This window comes from Aspergillus aculeatinus, assembly GCF_003184765.1.
Source record: "Aspergillus aculeatinus CBS 121060 unplaced genomic scaffold BO66scaffold_68, whole genome shotgun sequence".
Taxonomy (NCBI): domain Eukaryota; kingdom Fungi; phylum Ascomycota; class Eurotiomycetes; order Eurotiales; family Aspergillaceae; genus Aspergillus; species Aspergillus aculeatinus.
In genome coordinates, this window is record NW_020291537.1 from 44,863 (window position 1) to 64,339 (window position 19,477).

At 51.2% G+C, this 19,477-nt stretch overlaps 8 protein-coding genes across 8 annotated transcripts; 4 read left to right on the forward strand and 4 right to left on the reverse strand.

The window, feature by feature from the left end:
• Positions 1-16: 16 nt before the first annotated feature.
• Positions 17-1,672, reverse strand: BO66DRAFT_384143 (25S rRNA (uracil2843-N3)-methyltransferase; the record flags this gene model as incomplete). Its single annotated transcript, XM_025646085.1, has 3 exons — positions 17-826; positions 950-1,036; positions 1,073-1,672. 3 exons carry the CDS (start codon positions 1,670-1,672, stop codon positions 17-19), a joined length of 1,497 nt encoding a protein of 498 aa, XP_025498905.1.
• A 460-nt stretch (positions 1,673-2,132) lies between these two features.
• On the reverse strand, positions 2,133-5,361 carry BO66DRAFT_423732 (putative cell wall proline rich protein; the record flags this gene model as incomplete). Its single annotated transcript, XM_025650127.1, has 3 exons — positions 2,133-4,836; positions 4,876-5,004; positions 5,044-5,361. 3 exons carry the CDS (start codon positions 5,359-5,361, stop codon positions 2,632-2,634), a joined length of 2,652 nt encoding a protein of 883 aa, XP_025498906.1. The 3' UTR covers positions 2,133-2,631.
• A 3,456-nt stretch (positions 5,362-8,817) lies between these two features.
• BO66DRAFT_217414 (uncharacterized protein) lies at positions 8,818-9,310 on the forward strand. The gene has a single exon (XM_025642644.1). It carries the CDS (start codon positions 8,998-9,000, stop codon positions 9,250-9,252), a length of 255 nt encoding a protein of 84 aa, XP_025498907.1. The 5' UTR covers positions 8,818-8,997; the 3' UTR covers positions 9,253-9,310.
• A 1,064-nt stretch (positions 9,311-10,374) lies between these two features.
• On the reverse strand, positions 10,375-11,881 carry BO66DRAFT_359667 (uncharacterized protein). The gene is made up of 2 exons (XM_025644978.1): positions 11,193-11,881; positions 10,375-11,118 (listed from the first exon to the last, which is right to left on the reverse strand). Exons 1-2 carry the CDS (start codon positions 11,626-11,628, stop codon positions 10,721-10,723), a joined length of 834 nt encoding a protein of 277 aa, XP_025498908.1. The 5' UTR covers positions 11,629-11,881; the 3' UTR covers positions 10,375-10,720.
• Positions 11,882-11,980: 99 nt separating this feature from the next.
• BO66DRAFT_395705 (serine/threonine-protein phosphatase 2A activator) lies at positions 11,981-13,654 on the forward strand. The gene has a single exon (XM_025648279.1). The coding sequence runs from the start codon at positions 12,241-12,243 to the stop codon at positions 13,507-13,509; it is 1,269 nt and encodes a 422-aa protein (XP_025498909.1). The 5' UTR covers positions 11,981-12,240; the 3' UTR covers positions 13,510-13,654.
• A 225-nt stretch (positions 13,655-13,879) lies between these two features.
• BO66DRAFT_395707 (DUF1754-domain-containing protein) lies at positions 13,880-14,930 on the forward strand. Its single transcript, XM_025648280.1, has 3 exons — positions 13,880-14,320; positions 14,579-14,676; positions 14,795-14,930. Exons 1-3 carry the CDS (start codon positions 13,991-13,993, stop codon positions 14,814-14,816), a joined length of 450 nt encoding a protein of 149 aa, XP_025498910.1. The 5' UTR covers positions 13,880-13,990; the 3' UTR covers positions 14,817-14,930.
• Positions 14,931-15,801: 871 nt separating this feature from the next.
• BO66DRAFT_334716 (AN1-type zinc finger protein) lies at positions 15,802-16,020 on the reverse strand (the record flags this gene model as incomplete). The annotated part of the gene is made up of 1 exon (XM_025644215.1): positions 15,802-16,020. The coding sequence occupies one exon, from the start codon at positions 16,018-16,020 to the stop codon at positions 15,802-15,804; it is 219 nt and encodes a 72-aa protein (XP_025498911.1).
• A 2,610-nt stretch (positions 16,021-18,630) lies between these two features.
• BO66DRAFT_217668 (uncharacterized protein) lies at positions 18,631-19,376 on the forward strand. The gene is made up of 3 exons (XM_025642646.1): positions 18,631-18,675; positions 18,833-19,297; positions 19,354-19,376. The coding sequence occupies exon 2, from the start codon at positions 18,917-18,919 to the stop codon at positions 19,199-19,201; it is 285 nt and encodes a 94-aa protein (XP_025498912.1). The 5' UTR covers positions 18,631-18,675; positions 18,833-18,916; the 3' UTR covers positions 19,202-19,297; positions 19,354-19,376.
• The last annotated feature ends 101 nt before the right edge of the window (positions 19,377-19,477 follow it).

Consider the following 19,477-nt stretch of genomic DNA (forward strand, 5'->3'; position numbering starts at 1 on the left):
AACACACACGGAGAATTCAATCCGCCAAGCGGCGATAGATATGCACCTGAAACCTCATATCCTCCAAGCCCGCCGCATCCCCCACACCATACCGCAGCCGCGCCGCATCGCGCCTCCACCAGCGCGAGTCCTGCGAGAACAGCCGATCCCACTTCCCCGCCGCGACGGAGAGCAGCGCATGATCCAGCAGGAATTTCATCGGATACTGTCGCTCCGACGTGCTGCTACTCGTCGACTCGCCCGAGCCACCGGCGCTGTTCTTCCCGAGTTTCAACGTAGAATAGCTACCGGGGCTGTCGACCACGAGCAGCACCGCACCCGGCCGCAGCATGTCCGTGAGCCGCAGCAGAAAGCCCGTGGCTTTGGCCATGGAGGTCGAAAACAGCTCGTTCAGCGTGAACATCAGCGTCACCAGGACGGGTCCGCTGGCGGTGTCCGGCTGTACCAGCCTCCGCAGCTCCTCCTCCGAGGCCGAAAGGACGTCCAGCTTCTGGAAGCCCACCTGGAAGCTGCTGCTCGATGCCCGTGCACTGTCGTGCGCGTCCGGGCCAATGCTGAGCCCCGCGTCTCGATACAAAGGAGCGGGATGCGCGTCCGACCCCGCGACGGCGGGAGACCGGATGGTGGAGACCAGTCGATCGACGATGGGCGACCAGTCCGCGATGTCGACGGCTGTGACGGAGAGCCGGTGGCGCTGTTGGTGTTGTTGTTGTTGTTGTTGTTGTTGTTGTTGTTGTTGTTGTTGTTGTTGTTGTTGTTGTTTTCGTCCATCGGGTGTCGACGATTCCTCGACCGTGGCAGTAGCCTGAGCCTTCGGTTCATTCGTCTCGTGTAAAGAGAGATCATCCACAGCAGCAGCGAGGGTTCGTGCTCCTTCTTGCTCTCCACTACCAGCATCAGCACCACCAGCAGCCAGCTGCCCCCTGCTCCTCCTACCATCCCCAAAAACATCACTCCAATCCCTCCAAGCAGCCGCAAGGGCAACGATCTCAGCCCCCGCGCCGCCACCAATACAAACCACATGACCGCTAACCCCCTCCTCCCCCTCCTCCGCATCATCACCAACAACCACCGAAGTAGTAGCGCCAGCAACCCGACCCTCACGCTTCAACAGCACCCCCAACAAAGCCCTAAAGATGCCCGCATAGCCCAACGCGCGCGACGAGCTCCATCGCAGAGCATACGCACGCAGGAGCTCCTCATCGGCGTCCGTAAACGCTGAGTCGAAGTCCCGGTTGTACAGATGCGACTTGATGGTCTGGATGAGGCCTTTGATGTCCAGTTGGGGCTGCTGTTGCTGCTGCTGCTGCTGTTGCTCAGCTACTACAGCCTCGGCGCCTTCACCGCCCGAATCACCCTCGCCATCGCCATCGCGTTTCTCAGTCCGACTGCTGCTGCTGCTAATGCTGATGCTGCTAGGCACTCGATGCGTGAGCAAGGCCGCCTTGAAGACGTTCAGGAGCAGTTGCTGGAGGGTCAGCGGGATGGTCGCGGAGAGATCGATCTGATTTGCGGCGGCCGATTCAGCACCATGATTCTGCGGCCGGTGCTGGTGCTGGTGCTTGCCCCGAGTAGTTGTTGTACCCCTCGAAGATTTTTTGGGGTCGTTTTTGCTGCCGCCGCGAGTCTGACTCTGGGAGGAGGCTTTCGCGGCCTTTTTGGAGGGGCCCATGTCTCGTGATAGTCGAGATCACTTTTTATATATATATAAATATATATGTATACTACATATAATATCGATAGCTTTCCTCCGATGCCAAGAGAGCGGCGGCTAGACTACAGAGTTGAGTTTTTCTCTGGTGTTCGGCGTGTGGGGCTCCCGGTTTCGGGGTACTTCACAACTGCAGATATATCTTCGACAAACCTCAAGCGTGAATCTTATAATCGATACCGGCGCATATCTCCTCCAGTTGCTTCACACATCGACGAAATACGAGCCTGCAAGTACAATTGATGTCTTACACGGGAATGAAGGTTTAAAGGCTCCACCAAAACTAGTGCCGCAGAATGTACATTCATTGCAGCCGTAAGCGGCTGTTTCAGTATCCATATAAAGACCTCATGCTAAATTCGTCAGAAAGAGCCTCCAGTCCATGAAAACCGATAGCAACCACCAGCTTCGACCAGCCAAGAAAAAAAAAATCAGAGTATCCCCTCCCTAATGTAAGTATGCCCGATAAGAACAAAAAGAACATCAGATGTCCCATGGAGGGATATGACGGAGAACAAGCCCTGCCCTTCCGAAAATCGGGGTCGGGATGAGATGGAGTGAGAAGGGAGGAGCTGAGAGAAGGTATGATAAAAAACAATTGGTAGCCTGGGGAAATAGCAAGCCAAGTTGATTGAACTGGCTCACAACTTGCAACAAGCACGGAACGAGAGACATGAAATCTCGAAAAGAGGAAAAGGATAGAGCTTCATACTCTGACGCTTGCGATCACATGCCAATGGAAAGAAATTCGTCAGTTACCCTAACAACAGTAAAGGGGAACTTGATCAAGAAAATAAATGCGAAAGAGGAGAAAGAAAAATGTGAAGAGGTAAGAGATCTTGCAAAGATCCCTGAGAAGCGAATCATGATCAGGTTGAATATGTACATGTGTCAATATTTGTCTCGAAAAAAGGGTAGTTTCATAATTGTGGCTCTTGTCGAACCCCGTGTTCATGCGGTCTGTCTTTGTCTTTGCTCCTCCAGAAGTGCATCAAACGACTGATCCGGTGAGATTTCCTCTTGGACTTTTCGGGCTCATCTTCAGGTGGCTTTTCTTCATGACTGAGTTTGCTTTTCTCTCCCTGGGAGCCAACAACGAGTTTAGAGAGGCTGGCAAGACTAGACCTCTTATAGCTGTTGGCACGGCTAGTGCGGCGACGCACAGCCTCAGAGAATGATGCAGAACGATCAGAGGACAGCCGAGGACGTCCGAAGAATGTGCCAGAGAATCTGTGGGGTGTATTCGTCGTCGTGGATGCACTGCTTGTGAGAGAAGGAACATCCTCAACTGACGTCTGTGGAAGATCCATGGACGTATTGTACGAAGGATTCGAGAAATTATGGTCACTTGTGGATGGTGTTTTTATCGACCGAGGGGCATCCGATGAGCAGCCGGTGAAGTCGGGAGACGGAAAGGAGGAATTCGAGACAAGTGTGCTTCCCTGGAGAGACAGTGGAGGGATGTTATATGTCAGCTCCATTGGGGAGGTGGTAGGTCGAGTATCAGCAGCCATGAATCGCGGAGAGACGTCGGGACTTGTAGGAACAGGCATGCGGTGCTGCCATGCTTCTTGCTCGGCGACATCGACTGAACCGCTCAGCGAATTAGAAAAGGGGTTGCCCGCATTCTGCAATTGATGGATAGGGTTTGATGCAGTACGAGGTCTGAGATCCTCTTGAATGGAGGAAGTAGCATCGGCAGTCGACATAATATGAGTTTCAGTTTCCTGAATCCCAAGACCAGTATGAGGTTGGTCACGGACCTCGTCAACCACAGGGTGGGCAGTAAGTGTTTCAGAGCTGCTTTTGCTTTCCTCGGACCTACTCTCAGCATCATCACGCGAAGTTGAGATGATGACCTGCGAGAGCGGGCGCTCAATATTTTCAGCTGGAGACTCGCTCGTAGCAGCCAAGAAAGCATCCTCTTCTTCTTCATACAGCACATCTGGATTCTCCAATGTCGAAGTATTCACGAATCGGTTGTTTCCCAGAAAACTGCGGTCAAAGGGTGGCATTTCAGGTGCACTCTCCGCACGGCGATGATAACGCATCTCTGGACCGACAAATTCACCTCGCCTACCACCACTATACATGCGCTTGGTAGCTGCCGAGAAACCACTTTCCGCAACACGACCAGAGTGCATGTCAGGCGTATTGAATGGCCCCAGAGCTGCATCCAAGTCGATGACAGGACTGAGAGCATCGTTTTGGGTTGTCTGTTCGTAGAAGCTCCTTGGCTTCCACGAATGCTCCAGAGACGGTACATTTGAATCATGAGACGTGGGACGACGAGCGTCTGGTGTAGCAGGATTAGTAGGCGTGCGGATAACAACAATGGTATCATCATCAAAGTCCACGTCTAGTCCCGATCCAAGGTCGGAGTTGGTTCTCGTAATCACAGGGGCGGGAACAGAAGGCTGAATGTTCTCACTCATGTCCTTCTTCGCATGGCGCTTGGCCTTGCCTCTGGTTAAGATGGCACCGGCCCATGAGCGCACCTTCTTCTGCCGCTTTTTCGCCTTCGAGATCCTCTTATGTGTATCGAAAGAATCTGAAGACTCGCGGGCATCACGATCAGAGGTATCCGAAGTGCTTCCCGTGTTGCTGGACGAGGATGAACGTCTTGACGAGCCCGCAAAATGATCTAGAATTCCCGAAGAAAAGCTTTTGCGGTTCCGAGAGTGGCCTGCTGCGGATAGCGGTCGCTTCAAAGATGAGGTATCCCCAATGGCTGAATCCATGTGCTGATCGAGCATTAGAGAAGCATCGGCAGTCCTGGGCCTAGGCTTGGGCTTCTCGTTTGAGAAAAGCTTGGGCTCAACTGCAGAGCTCATCTCGACAACGCCACTGTTTCTAGTGGAGAAGTCGGGATCCGATGCGCTCGTGGGTGCAAGAAATTTAGGCGACTTTTCAGGCGAAGTATAACAAGGTGAAGGGATGGTAGTCTCATCGCTTGATTTGACGGGAGTCGGGGGTTCTGTCTCAACAACGATTCGAGGGGACGCAGGTGGCGAATTTCGATACAGTATGGCAGCCGATTGTGATGCAGGTCGCGTGGGCTCGTCTGAAGCATGGTGCTCTCGCATCGGATCTGCCGGCATACAGGGAGCGCTTTCGACAGTGGGCTTCAGGTCCAGTGCATTTGAGATTGCTGTCAGGTCCACGCTAGAGATAGCAGCTGAGCGTCGGTGGGCATGACGCCGCTTTCCTTGGCTGCCTGCACCAAAGCCGGGACCTGGAGCAGGAAGTTTGACAGGTGTCGAGGCTGAACTCTCATCGTTGCCTTGGATGGCCTCTACGGGTCCAGGGATGGCTAAACGATCCCCACCCACAAATTCGCTGCATCGTCGCCGATGACCACCTGGTCTATTCATTGAGAGATTCGGCATTGACGGCTGTGCAGAGTGGTTAGACCCTGGATTGAACGAGAAAGCCGGAAGGGGCGGGGGAGTCCTGCGTCTAGTCGCTGGAGCTTCCGACGCCGTATCGCCAGGGTCTCGTGCCGGGAAGACAAAGGGTGGGTTTGGGAGCGGAGTTGACATGGTCAAGTTGCGGCGGCTGTGACCGACAGGTGACCGATCGATGGGTCGAAGATATTCGGAGAATGCTGGAGTGATTGGGTGCTGCGGGGGTAGAGATATCGAAGCCATGATGACCTGCTGATACTATGTAATAACTAAATATTGCAGATATATTCGGCCAGCCCCGTGGTTTGCAAATGAGTACAGTTGATGTAGCCCAAGCACACAGGGACCTCCAGACCGATGCGACTTCCCTAGTACGCTTTGGAAAGCCTGACTTTGGCTGGAGGTCTTTATTTGCACATCGAGACCATCGAATACCCCAGTGAGCCACAGATCCAACAAATTGATATTAATGAATGAGGTGGCAGTAAGAGAACCTCGTGATGATGTAACGGTCGAAGGCCGAGGGTTGAAGGCAGCGAAATGAACCGAACGGCGGCTAGACAGGAGCCTTCTCAACTAATCCGAGTTGAATCAAGATCTGGCAGACTCTCTTGAGGAGGAAAATCCGCAGCAAAAAGTCGTAATTAACTCGAGTTGGAGAAGCGTGCAGGCGACGAAAGGGGATTGTTGTTATCGTAAGGAGCGGACGGCCACGGGAACGGGCCACGGACGAGGAGGATGAGCGGAAGACTCGGCGGAGGGGGAGGGATAAACGAAGGAAGATAGTGAATATAGATGAGGAGCGGAAACGCAACGGGGGTGAAAAAAGCGAAGGAGGGAAGAGAGGAGGAAGTCGGAAAGAGAGTGAGAGAGGGAGGGGGAGGAGGAGGAGGAAGAGGAAAAGAGGGAGGATCAACCTAGGAAGAGAGGGAAAATGAAGTCGAAGGAAGGAGAGGAAAGGCTGAAGTGCAGCCAAAGGCTTGGTGGTGGAGAGAGAGGAGGAGACGGCGACGTATGGAGGAGGGCGGCAGGGGTTGATTGGCTGCTGGTCACCCGGAGGGGCCGCACCCGTACCTAGTATCGAACTGATACATCGTATTTACCACCAGGGCCGTCCGATCGCCCGCCCTCCAGTCAGTAACTTAGCGTATAGAGAGGGGATGGAGGGATGGCGAACGAACCACCTGCACCTCCCGGTAAAGAACGGAGCCCGTATCAATGAATGGTATCGGTCTTTACTCCTTGTTACCTAGCCTCAACTACTAGGTAGCCTCAAAGCAAAGACTGACACCGGTCAGTGCCTGTACTGTACCTTCCTAACTTACTAGTGAGTACTGCTAAATTAGGTTGATGGCCTAGTAACACCATTGTCATGTCGAAAATTCACCAATTCGAGCCAGCGATGATATGGGGAAATTGCACGCCTCTCCCACTGCGGAGTTGGCGGATGGATGCGTTCTCCATCTAGCTTGTAGATGAATTTACCAAGATCCACCACACCACCACCACCACTACGTACTAGCCTGCAGGCTCCCTTATTCTCCTCTTCTCTGCTTGGGGCATGTTCACGGTATCCCTCTCAAACGGTCCCTTCTAGATCTTACGAATACGGAGCTGGCCGGAAGAACTCTTACTTCAGCACCGTTGCCAGCAAGCCTAGATCGATAAGTCGCTGGAAACCACCCGTATCGGGCCAGATGAACGACGTCACGACCATCGACGGCTATCCGAGTACGATGCGCAATCCTTGGTTGAGACAAAAGCCTGATCCCTCCATGTGTACAGTAAGCCGGTGAATACCAAGAAGGAGGCAAGACAAGTCCCCACAACATCCGACAGGTTGAGAATCAGGGTTCTGGCATGAGCATAATTAATCTAAGTACTCATATTACATAGTATGAACAGTTGGGCGCAGTGGTCAATCAGAGAAAACTACGCTCATGATTGCGAAACAGTTGATATCCGACCCTCCTGCGGAGTGAATGGGTGGTCCGGTCGGAAGTCATGTATGACTATTGTTTCAATGCAATTGATTACTTTTTTTATTGTTGATGGTGGTTGTTGATCAATCCCTAATAATAATAATGTCACTACTGTACGGGAGTACGGGAGTACCGGGCGAAAAGAAAAAACCCCCCTCCAGGCATCAACGGATTTCACTAATCCGTCCGTACCTGAGCCGGACCTCCAATCAGCAGCGGTAGACAGGGGATTGAAATCTCGCTTGTCTCGGTGGAGGAAGGCCGAACGCCACCCACTAGACGCCTGCCGCTAACTAAATCCGGTGTTAGTTTAATTAGCGCTCTGGATCTCCCCTTGATTGAATGAGAAGAGCGAGCGAGAGAGTCCTTGTCCGCAACGCCGATTATTATTATTGCCAACAGGTGATCCTTGCCAAAAGGTTGACACGTCTTGACTTCTGACCAGGGGAAGAGGGAGGCGGAGGGATGAAACATCTCACCTGGAAAAGAAGAAAAAAAAAAATCCGGGACATCCCCGGAATTCGTCCAGTTCCTCAACAGACATCCAAGAATAGTTCTTCTGCGCTATCACCGTCGTTCTTCCATTCTTAGGGGGGGGAGAGATCTGCTTTGATGTTGTCTGAGGTCTCCCGAGCCAGCCCGCGGGCTTCAGGTTCTCACGGCGCCAATCTACCCTTGTCTTGTTACTGACCAAACTGGGCTTGCGCAATCGTTCCTGAGCGCCGCACGGTAGTAGTCTAGTCAGGACTAAAGAGAAACAGGAACCCCTGGTCACTGCCAATAAGCTTCCTCCATCCCTGTGGTCTTATCGTGTTTTCTTACCCAGTTATCACCTACTGCGCGCTAGGTCTCGCCAGGGATGTAAGGCACACGTCATGCTTATTATTGGCTACTGAGCTTGCTATCCCTCTTCCAGGACTGGGCACGGATTACCAAGGTTTCTGAACTGTTCATATGTGGCCCAGGAATCATAATGTCATGCTTTGGCGCCCTATATGCTAGGCATATCATTCAAGATTACCACTTGTTCTTAGCCATTTCGGCCGATCATAGTTTGCGTCGAGGGGTTGCCGCCTGAGGGCTAAGAAGGAGTAGTCGACAGAGACTCAGTACACCAAAACAGGATAAAAGGATTACGAGACCGTCAGCTATGCATCATGGTCTTTCAGCTCGATCGAAGTTCTGGCTAAGCGATTGCGATCCATTGCTACAGGCTGACACAATAGACTTTTGTAGGAACCTTGAAGGTTATACTACCTAGGTACCTAGTCTTTTGAGCCGGGGGGGCGGTTCTCTCTTTTAAGTGGACGGGGAGATTCCCCATGGCGTGGAGAGATTACCAATGATTCTTGTGGACAACAGCAACTGAATCATGGAGAATCACTTCCGTTGTTCTACTATGGACTTTGTAATCAATACTTCAATCTGGTCTCTTTCTGCCAGACAGTTGGCAAGGCAATTGCCTCTCTTATCGCACCTTACGACGATCTGCAGGAGCCTGACCTGGCCTATTCATTGGTGCAAGAAACACCGCTGATAGCCCCGAATCGTCGTTCTGCAGACGGCCTTATCCGTGGGAAGACAAGGGAGCGTACTCCGTACTAGTCTGAGTGTAAGAAATACAGTGGTGAATGAGCCACAACTAACACTGTACTCCGTCCTAACTCTGTAGTGGAAGATCAAAGACCCTGGGCAAAGGATAAACCGCTTGTCCCATGGAATCGACACGGAATGACCCATCAGAGGAATATTCACCTTGCAAAAGCGTGACTTGACAAGCCACCAAAGGGCAAGGGACAGTTCACTCTACATTGACCATCTACAGAGTACAGTAAGTTAGATTCCATACTGCAAACTCAAAGGCCCAGACCTATTCATACCAAGTCACGAGGTCGCAATGGTAATATATAGGTATGGCCACGGCCCACGAGACAAACGATTTCGACTCAAGTCTTCTCTCGTATTCCGAATTCTGAGACATTACGATCGGGATCAAGAACTCATTTGCCAGGTTCCTCCAGGCGCCTTACCGACAGTTCCGGTTGTGTGTCTGTGTTTGTGTCTGCCAGGCACCAAGAAGGGGGGGTGGAAGACATCCATCATCATAAACACAAACTTCAAAAGGCTTCTCTGCTGGAACGCAAGGCACTAAAGAGGGAATTCCTTTCCATTGTCTCGCAAAAAAGAAAAGTTTCGTCAACACTAACTTCCGTAGAATAAGTATCCATCTCTCAATCTCTTGCATCCACTCCACCTGTCTCTCTACATTACGGTCCACAACGGAATGCGGAGGGCAAAAACCTTAGAAAAAGTTTTTGTCTTTTCTCAGGTTCTTTGTGCCGAGGTCCCCGGGTTTTCTTTTCTTTGACTTTTGACCTTGGGGAAATCGGCGCCGATCGATCCCATGGTTTTGAGGCAAAAAACCATTTTCGTGCCTTTTTAGGGGGTTGTTTCCAGAAGTTGATTTCCATTCCATGGGTTCAGCCACATTGGAAACCCGATCGGTCCACTTATTTTTGTCGCATGTATCACCCGCAGCGGCGAAGAAACTATTCAAACTGTACGGAGTATACTTTACTTAGGTATTCCTGTGGGGTTGTGCTCTGGACGTAACTGGAAGACTTTAGGAATGCGAATGAGAGTAAAGCAAAACTAAATGTCATGCATGTCATTTGCGACACAAATGGTTCTCGGAGATTTTTCTTTTCTCCTAGGTCACGTCAGGATCATCAGAGGCGTTTTACCAAGGGTCTGGTCTTGTCAAATGAACCGAAGCTGGGCCTATAGTAGATGAGTATGGCGAGACTCCCTGTGTCCGGATGCCTGGTGCCAACGTCGCTCATCGACGATGTCCTGTTACAAGGACTTCTTCTGCTTCGCTTCAAAGACGCCCGGAAAGAGCCCCAAATTGCCATTTGTGTAGAATGATGAGCGTTGACAGCTCAAGATGAACTTTCCTTACGTGGCTCTGGACATAAACATAGAGATAGTGGTTCATACTGTTAGAGAAGGTCTTGCCTGGAATGGTCAGGGGTGACAAACAACTGGAATTCGAAAATTACTCCATTCGAGGCAGGGCCCTCCGTGGCATTTCCCTTACCGGGATATACCAGTTGATAGACGGCTGCGCATGTGAAATTACCTTCTTACATTGGGTTGCTGGGCTCTTGTGGTTTCAGCCGACAGTGGTGTTACATATGATGGCTAAAGGTAGTTTCAGAAGACTCCAAACCGCGCAGGGCGTATGAATATCATTGAAGTTCAATGGAGACTTCACTGACTCGCTTCTGCTAGATCTCAGACAGGTGCCGGATCAGTTTCAGATCTCAATTGTATCATGTGCACTTCATGAATTGCTTGCTCGCATATACATCATTGAAGATAGATGTCAGTGAAGGACCAGAGCTCTGAAGCAGCATTCACTAGACCAACCACTCTCCCAGTAGCCTTGGAATAAGGCATGCTATTGTCCCACAATATCTCCTATACAAAGACAACAAGCTCAGCCCAGCATGCCATCCACCTGACTTGAAGTTTCGTACTACTAATGAGATGACAAAAAAAATACGTGAAGAAACACGCTCAACGCTCAAATGCCACAATCAAAATTCGTTCTCTTGCTACGCTTCGACAGCGCCAGGAGAGATAGCAAGAATGACTACCAGAGTAGCTACTATCAACGCTGCAGCGACGATGGCGATCAGCCCAACGCTGCCACGACTGGCCGGGAACTTGCCCCGGATGATCCAGTACTGGCTCTCAAAATAGCGGTGAAAGCCAACCAGGAGGATGAGAATGGCAACGCCGATAAATGTGGTTCCTAGCGGCTTCCCGATGCTGCGGAGCCGCTGAGCGGCGGACGATATAGCGACACTGGCGGGATCAATATTAAGGGTTTGGGACGACGGATCCACTCCAGTCACATTCCCCGTGTTATTCAAACGGAACAGCTGGGTTACAGCTATTCCAATGGATGCAAACGCCAGCGAAGTTCTTAGCCAGGCAAGGAATGTACGCTCTACAAACATGTCAGACTGCTAATGTCGCGAATTTTGGAAGCTGAAACGAGACGGGAACTAGACACAAACGCACCCAAAGCAAGATGATCTCGGGCAACACTGCCCTTATTTTCTAGCTCTAAGCTGCCGTACTTCTCGGCCACTCGCCGGTACCAGGAGGCGTGCGGCTCCTCCGCATCTGACTGGGGTGCCTGTTGATCGGTTGGTCTTGCATCTCGCCGTTCCGGGATCCCGGCATGGCTATTCACGGACCCCGTTTCGCGGTTCCTGAGTCCTTCCGTAGATTGATAATTTCGCCGGGATGAATCGCTGTTCGAAACGATGGGCGTGCATTCATTGACTGGGTAGGATTGGCCGTGACTAGGTGTCGCAGCCGGCCCTTGCTCTGCGCTCGGAGAAGACATGCGGTGTGGCTCTCCTCGAGACGAACGAGGGGATGAAGGACTGTGTGTGAGAGAAGAGTCACCAGGCTTTTGGGTGCTTTGTGTGGTCAAATCGGAGGGTTCCATGATGGCGTGCTCACGGAGGCGCAGGGTTCATATAGCCTAGGGCAAGCTGTAATCAAGCAGACGCAGAAGAGTGGATAAGTAGTAGGATCAGAAGTTCCCCAGCTTTCGGAAGTTCTCAACGGCTGTGATGGCGATTAAAGAACCTCTATATGAGGTTGTAGACACGAGAAATTTGGTCCTTGAGGTGGATCTCTCTAGCCAAATATTCAAGCAACTCGTTCCTTCACCCCCTCACCCAGCATCGCGCGTTGTTTGGCGAAGTTACAACTTTTGTCGCTCTCTTAAGCAGCGCTACTAGTGACTACCGTACCACGCGCCCCAAGCCTGAAGTGGAATAGCTGGCTCTTTGCCTCCAAGGGACCGAATGGCCTTTGTCGATCACATGGTGATCCTCTCCGAAAGCACTAATCTTCCTTTGGGTAAAGCGTCATCGGCCCAGCCTCTGTCAAACGATCAGAAAAGGCGGTAGGATTCTGCCACGTGACCAGACTCATCCACATACCTTAACCATCGTTGGCGGGCGGTGGCAGATGACCGTCACCTTCGAAAGTGCATCATTCATTAGTAGTATTATCGTCGTTCTTCTTGGCCTTTCCTACCTGCCATCTCACTATGGCCTCAGAGGTCTCCGTGCCGAGTCTGGCACCCAAGCCCAAGATTGACTTGTCCAAGAAGCTTTCAGAGCTTCGAGCGAGCAAGAGCAAGTCGAGCACAGCACCCTCCAAGGAGCCCGCACCAGTCACCCCGCCTCTACCTAACCCTCCCGACCTCACCTCCCACCAATATACCCGGCCGGTCCGTCGAATCCTATCACGAAATGATCACGAACTCTTCCTCTCTTCCCCTACATACAAACTGATCCTCGGTTTCATCTTCGGACTCTCCGATTCCGTACGAGGACGGGCGACAACCGAAGCTGGCAAGCCTTCTCCCACCATCACCAAAGTACAGTCCGTGGTCGACCAAATACGCTCACTTCTTGAACGCCACCCTTCCCTCGACCAGAACGGCTCGCGCTTTGGTAACCCAGCATTCCGCGATCTGTTCGACGATGTCGCGAGACAGAGCGAGGCATGGCATCGAGACATATTCGGGTTCGAGGACCCGGCCCTTCTCGAAGAGGCATCTACATACCTTATCAACTCGTTAGGGTCACGGAATCGACTCGATTACGGCTCAGGTCACGAGCTGAACTTCATGATGTGGCTACTATGTCTCCGCCAGGTCGACCTGTTTTCGAAACCCGACTTCCCTGCGATTGTCTTCCACGTGTACGTGAGTTACATGCGGTTGATGCGCGACATTCAAACCACATACTATCTCGAACCCGCCGGGTCCCACGGTGTGTGGGGTCTGGACGACTACCACTTCCTGCCGTTCCTGTTCGGCGCCTCGCAGCTCGTGGCCCATCCTTACATCACCCCGCTGTCGATCCACAACATGGCGGTGCTCGAGGAAGAAAGCGACAATTTCATCTACCTGGATCAGGTGCGGTGGGTCGACAGCGTGAAGACCGTGAAAGGGCTGCGCTGGCACAGCCCCATGCTGGATGACATCTCGGGGGCCAAAAACTGGAGCAAGATTGAAGGCGGCATGAAGAAGATGTTTGTCAAGGAAGTTCTGGGCAAGTTGCCCATCATGCAACACTTCCTTTTCGGTAGCCTTCTGCCCGCCGCGCCTGGGATGACGGAGGTCACCGATGACATGGAGAGCGAGGAGCACGACCACGAGCACGAACACGGTCCTGGCCATGATCACACCGATCACCTGGATTGGTTCGGCGATTGCTGTGGCATCAAGGTCCCCAGCACGGTTGCTGCGGGAGCCGAGATGCGCAAACGAGGGGGAGGATCAGGGCTACGCCCGATTCCGTTCGATTGAAACCCATGTTTCATGCCACAGAGCACGAACCATGGCCCTTGAGGGACAACTAGGAGATAACATTATGACATCAATAGCATGAAACGTCAGAAAGCATAGAACATAGTCTGCCAATAATGAACATCGCGCCACTGGTGGCATTTAACCATCTCGCTTTTCGATTCATCAGACCGTATCTATAAGTAGCTCCAAGTCACTATACCCAATAAATAGCTAGTAACATTGAACCATAGGCCATAGTCTCAATTACCGAATTCCTGGATTACTTCTTTACGCATGATCACCTGACCCGACTCTAAAGCGGCAAGGCAAAATCACCCCAGCTAATCACCTTGATTATCTACCAAGTTCAACCTCAACCATATCATCGGTTAAATTTCTCAAACAACCCACCCCGAATCATGTTTCAATATTAAACACACTTTTCCTGGAAAAAGACAGTCCCAACCACCCCTCTGTCCAAGACAAGCCCCCCTCCCCCATGCCGGCCGACGAGTATTCGACGCCCGGCGGAGGCGGTAAGCTCAAGCTGAAGGGCTCCAAGATCGCCGATGGCCGCGTAGAGAAGAAGAAAAAGAAGAAGAAGCAAAAGGAAAACGAGACCAAAAAGGCTTCTCCCGAAGCGGACGCAGAGCAGCAGCAGCAGCAGCAGCAGCACCCAAACGAAAATGAAACCACCACCACCACCACGCCAAGAGATACGTCTCGTGCCCCCGATGAAGCTGATCATCCCGAGGAATCATCACCGGACGTTGGCCCGGCTGGCAAGACCGAGGCGGAGAGAAGGCATGAGGAGATGAGGAAGAGGAGGGTAAGTTTTCGCCGCCCTCTTATCATTATCCCATCGATCAGCCATTATCGTCTTGCACCACCTTCATTCCTTTTTGATCTATACCCTCCCTCCCTCCATACCCCATCCACCCAAGTGTAGCTAGCTATCACAACCCAATAAAAACCCCCCTTTGCACCTTGAAGTCGCACGCCATCCCCATACACCGGGGCAACAACAACAACAACAACCACCAAATAAACCCCATGGACGACAGCCAACTAACTCCACCTCCCACAGCTGCAAGAACGCCTGAAACGGGAAGGGGTCAAAACTCACAAGGAGCGCGTGGAGGAGCTCAACAAGTACCTCAGTCGATTGAGTGAACACCACGATATGTACGTGATCCGCGCCCTCTTCCTTCTGTGTCCCTCAAGGCTTTCCGTGTTTGCCTGCCCTCGTTGCCTTGACTTTCTTGCTACTAACCAACACATTCCTGACTTTTGCACTATACAGGCCTAAAATTGGACCCGGTTGAATCGCTACAGTACTTCAAGGATGGGATTGGGTTATGTTATTTATTTCGTTGTTTATGTTTTTGTTCGTGTCTGACAACAGCAACACTGGTTGTACTACTTACAAACTTTTTCGTGGTTTTTTTTTTTTTTTTTTTTTTTTTTCGGTGCCTCTCTTTTAGATGATTGTGATTTGAATTCCAAGGCACCCATCACCTACCAAGGCAACTTTTGACCTCGCTCAAAGCATGGTTGATGAGGATGGGGGTCGGAGCTTGAACAAAGCACTACCTACTAGGTACCTAAGCACCAAGGTTGCTGTCATATGACGAGTGCTACGTTGTGCACGCTCACTGGCTGGAGCAGACGAGGTAGTAGGTACCTGACGGAGCTACCGTACTGAGCTGGCACAAGACCAAACTACCACGTCCATGCTCCAACGCCGATCACTTGCGTACCTCATTCAATCTTGCTTGATGGGTGATATCCAGAGAATGCCTACGGGGTATGTGACGATGCTGCCTTTCACAGCAATAAATAGACTCACTTTTGCTAGGAAATATCAATTCTATCCAAGCTGATAAACAGAAAAAAATCAAGCTGTCTAGCGACGCATTCAACCACCTTCTGAAGGCCTATTTGGTGGGCACAGCTGCCACAACCTGCGATGAGCATTGATTCAAAGAAAGAAAGTAATCATTCACAACTCCAGAAGTAGTCTCAACGCCAGGCGTACAATATCAAAGATAAAAGACAAAGATGTGAACAAAACTCCCCCAAAAGCCTTGCTTATAAACCGCCAGGGTGCGAAACTGTCCGTGCAGTAACTGCGGAGCCCCCTTTAGCCAATGTGATGATTAGAGAAAAAACAAGAAACTCCGCCTTGCAAGAAATAGTATGGGCTGAAGAGAGACGAAAAAAACACCGTGCTAATCGATATATGACGATGCAGCGGAACGAAGAGGAATGTTGATTAAATGAGGTAATTGGGGCGTGCCGGGCGAAACCTCATACGCCCTTGATGACGTGGGTGCGCTCGCTGTTCAGCTTATCGGCATTGCGGGCATGCGACTCCTTCTTGCAGTCCTCCAGGCCGGTACAGGAGTGGGCTTCCAGCATGCGGTGCTTGGAGCAGTAGTGGCCATTGCAGAAGCTGCAGTCGCCGACAATGCGTTGAGCGGCTTCCTTGCACTCCTTGAAGTTGCAGCGAGGCTTGCGGGGCGCCATGATGGAATTAAGGGTGGCGAGAACGGGGCGGAGTCAAGAGGAGTCACCGGAGTAGGGACAGCCGATAAGCGCTTGCGTATGCGGCGTGCAAATTGGCGCTGGTTGGGAGAGGTCGCTGGTTGTCAACCGTGGGTGTGATGCGGGTGGTTGGAAGGAACCTGATGCAAGCTGCTGAAGCCTCAAGATGAAGAGAAGTACTGCCTCCTTTGGAAGAAGTAAAGGGTGACGTGGAGATAGTTGGTCGGTGGAGAGAGCTGTTAGGAGAGTCCCGGGGCGTGGTAGATAAGGAGTAGTAGATAAGAAGGGCGGTCTATATATAATCACCGGAGCAGACAGATGTGGCTGGACTGAAAGCAGGACCGTTGTAGGGACGGGAACAGCAAGGGTAGGTGGAGGAAGAGGGTGGAAGGAGGTGAGGCAGGTGAGGCAGAGTCAGGTTGAGTGGTGTAAGAAAGAGGGAGAGGACAAAGAGGCAGCGAAAGAGGTTTATAAATGAATTAGTAGGTGGCAGCGGCGAAACTGCAGCGCAAAGTCAATTTATAAATCGGGTAGGGGAACGGGTGTGATTGCGAAATCGGGTCGGGGAGGGAGAGAGGAGTGGTCAGAGGGGGTAAGTTAAATCGGTAGGTAGGTATGAATGACCTGCTGAGTCACTCAATAATATTAACTAGTTAGTTAACTAACTAATAACCAACTAAGTAGCTGAATTAACTCAATAATGGAGGTGCAATGCGCTGATCCAGCCTGAGGGAGAAAGAGGAGAAGGAGGAGGCAGAGATGAGGAGTAGGCATGGTTAGTTAGGCATAGGCATAGGCATAGGCGTAACATCCACTACTTACCAACCTTACCATCTTTACCTTAAAGCATTCAATGTTTTTTCCCTTTTAGTTGTTAATAGGATTTCACTAAGTATCGATCGGGACGGGGATTCGTCGCCCTTTCCTTAATTTTAGGCGCATCCGATTAGTCTAGATACTGACTACTGACTACTACTAGGTAGAAACTGACATTACTTGACTATACTACTACTACTGCTACTACTACTACTACTACTACTACTACTACTACTACTACTACTACTACTACTACTACTACTACTACTACTACACTACTAAACTGACCGACTTCTTGACAGACCAGACAGACAGACTGAAACTGTGATTCAAGACTCTCTCCTCTCTGTCAGGGCTGGCTCCGACTGGAAGGGACGACGAGGCCCGGGTGGAGGCAAATCAAGTAAGTGGAGCCAGAAGCTTCTGGGTTTCTTTAGGATTCCGGGCCTTCTGCCCTTCTTTCTTTCTCTCCGTCTCTCCGTCTCTCCCTCTCCCGGGCCATGTCAGATTACTGCTGCATCGGGGCGAGGCAAATGTTCCCAACCGTCTTGCCTCTGCCGGATGCGCACGAGGCTTTCTTCGGTACCGTTTTTCTCACTCACCATTTTTTCCCCTTATTCCGTTTTATTTCGATTTATTTTAATTTTCTCTTTCTTTAGACCGACCGGCCGGGTGACAAACGAAACAGTGACGAAGAATGGGGAAAAGAAAAGTCTAACTTAAGGTCGATAGACGATAAAAAATGGGTGTCATACACGACATCTGGGCTGGCATACCTTATTACACCTCATCCGCTCATACGTGTCCACCCTAGGGTGTAGACAAGGCATGAGTAAACCTGTACCCCAATTTCTCACAACACCACTCAAGTTAAATTACTGCCCATCCATAGGTTCCCTAATTTGCCGACCACAATCCTGAGGACTATATGTAGTTTGCTCTCAAGCATGGCATGGCATGGCATGGCATAGCATAGCATATAGCATGTCGCCATCCATGGCGCAATCGGCTGCACATAGTCACGATAAAGTTAGTATGCCGAGTTCATGGTAAGTTAAGTCAATTGAATCGGTTAGCTCCTACTCTGTAGCTCCAGCCGAGTCCTAGGTATCTACAGTACGTACAGTACACACTCCTCCCCATTGAGAAGGGAACTGGTCTCAACGGCTGCATAAAATCCTGGTCGCAACAGCCAGGTACCTTCGCTTCGTCCTCTTGTAAGTTGTCACATCCCAACCTGTTCTGAGCCCATAAACTCAGGGGCCGAGGCGAGGAAGAGGGGGCCGCTGTCCCCCCGGGCTTGTGGCCGAAGTCTGTGCACGCCAGAGGTGTAGCCTACTGCTTCCGAAGTAGCACCACAGCGCCAACAACTCCTTTTCTACTCCCAACCCTTGAACATTGAACATTTAGATCTTGCGCTGATCTGCACACCTCGCTTATGGTCAGTTACTTGTACCATGGCCGATCAGCCAACCCAGTCACGTGAAAGAGACGACATGCCGTACAGACTGCCAACTTGCTCGATATTCTTGGGTTCATGACCTCAGAACCAGGCACATCCGCAGTGCGCTGGTATGTGTGACGGTAACCCACATCAGGATCTTTATGTTGGCTCTGATGATGAGAGAGAATGGAACAACATATCATTGAACTTCCTGGGATTGGCGGGCATTGCGCAAGGCAAAGGCAAAGGCAAAGGCAAAGCCGGTGTTGCTCCCATGCATGCACCCTTCCTGTTGCAGCTCATCTGGTAGTGCTACCTTACTTGCTGCCTGGCACCCATGAGACACAACGTCCATGCAGCGACATACCCACAGAGAGGTAGGTGGATCCATGTACCCCAAAGTGAAGGGTGCACAACAATGAAGTACATGTACCAACCCTTTCCTTTTATTTATGGCCTCCCTCCCTCTGCTCCGTCTGTTATCCCTTTTCAATAGGTGCTACGCTCTTGCAAAGCGAGCCTGACCTGGACTAGCCGATACCCTGAGAACCCTGGTGCATTCCCACCGCCATTAATTGCTTGCTGTCAGACAATCGTCTTCCTATAGGAGGCGTTTGCATGATAGCGAGTACCCAATATCTTTATCCCCCTCCTCCCCGTTTCTCCTCTTCACTTTTTGTCCAAGGCGGAGAAAGGATGATTAAGCTATGTTGGGACGATCAGGACCACCTGCAGTGCACTGCACTGTTACCCCATACTTTCTTTCCCCAACCATCCAACCCTGGATTTTCCCCCCTCCCACACCCACACCCACACCCACACCCACACCCACATCTCTTGGGCAGGAATCTCCTCCTAACTTATGCCTGCTTTGTATCTCTCGTGGCCGGGAGTAGACGGTAGACCATTCCGCCCGCATCACCACCAACTTACTCTCCCGCCAACAGCAAATGTGCGTGCGATGTTGAGTTCCAGTTCCCTTCCCCTGGATACACGTCAATGCACAGTCTGTCAGAACCACCTCAGTTCATACTCTGCTCGACAATTGGTCTTACAATTCGCAAATCGCCTCTTCCTACCCCTCAGGCTAGATTGACAGTGACATGCACAAAGATAAAGGTAGAACTGAGTTTCCCTCAAAATCAACAAGCAAACATACTACCCTCGACACACAAAAGT

Coding starts and splice junctions, on each gene's coding strand:
- BO66DRAFT_395705 (XM_025648279.1), top strand. CDS start 12,241: ATGGCCTCAGAGGTCTCCGTGCCGAGTCTGGCACCCAAGCCCAAGATT.
- BO66DRAFT_217668 (XM_025642646.1), top strand. CDS start 18,917: ATGATAGCGAGTACCCAATATCTTTATCCCCCTCCTCCCCGTTTCTCC.
- BO66DRAFT_217414 (XM_025642644.1), top strand. CDS start 8,998: ATGGTAATATATAGGTATGGCCACGGCCCACGAGACAAACGATTTCGA.
- BO66DRAFT_395707 (XM_025648280.1), top strand. CDS start 13,991: ATGCCGGCCGACGAGTATTCGACGCCCGGCGGAGGCGGTAAGCTCAAG. Junction 14,321..14,578: donor AGGAGATGAGGAAGAGGAGG/GTAAGTTTTCGC, acceptor CACCTCCCACAG/CTGCAAGAACGCCTGAAACG. Junction 14,677..14,794: donor TTGAGTGAACACCACGATAT/GTACGTGATCCG, acceptor TGCACTATACAG/GCCTAAAATTGGACCCGGTT.
- BO66DRAFT_359667 (XM_025644978.1), bottom strand. CDS start 11,628: ATGGAACCCTCCGATTTGACCACACAAAGCACCCAAAAGCCTGGTGAC. Junction 11,119..11,192: donor CCGAGATCATCTTGCTTTGG/GTGCGTTTGTGT, acceptor ACATGTTTGTAG/AGCGTACATTCCTTGCCTGG.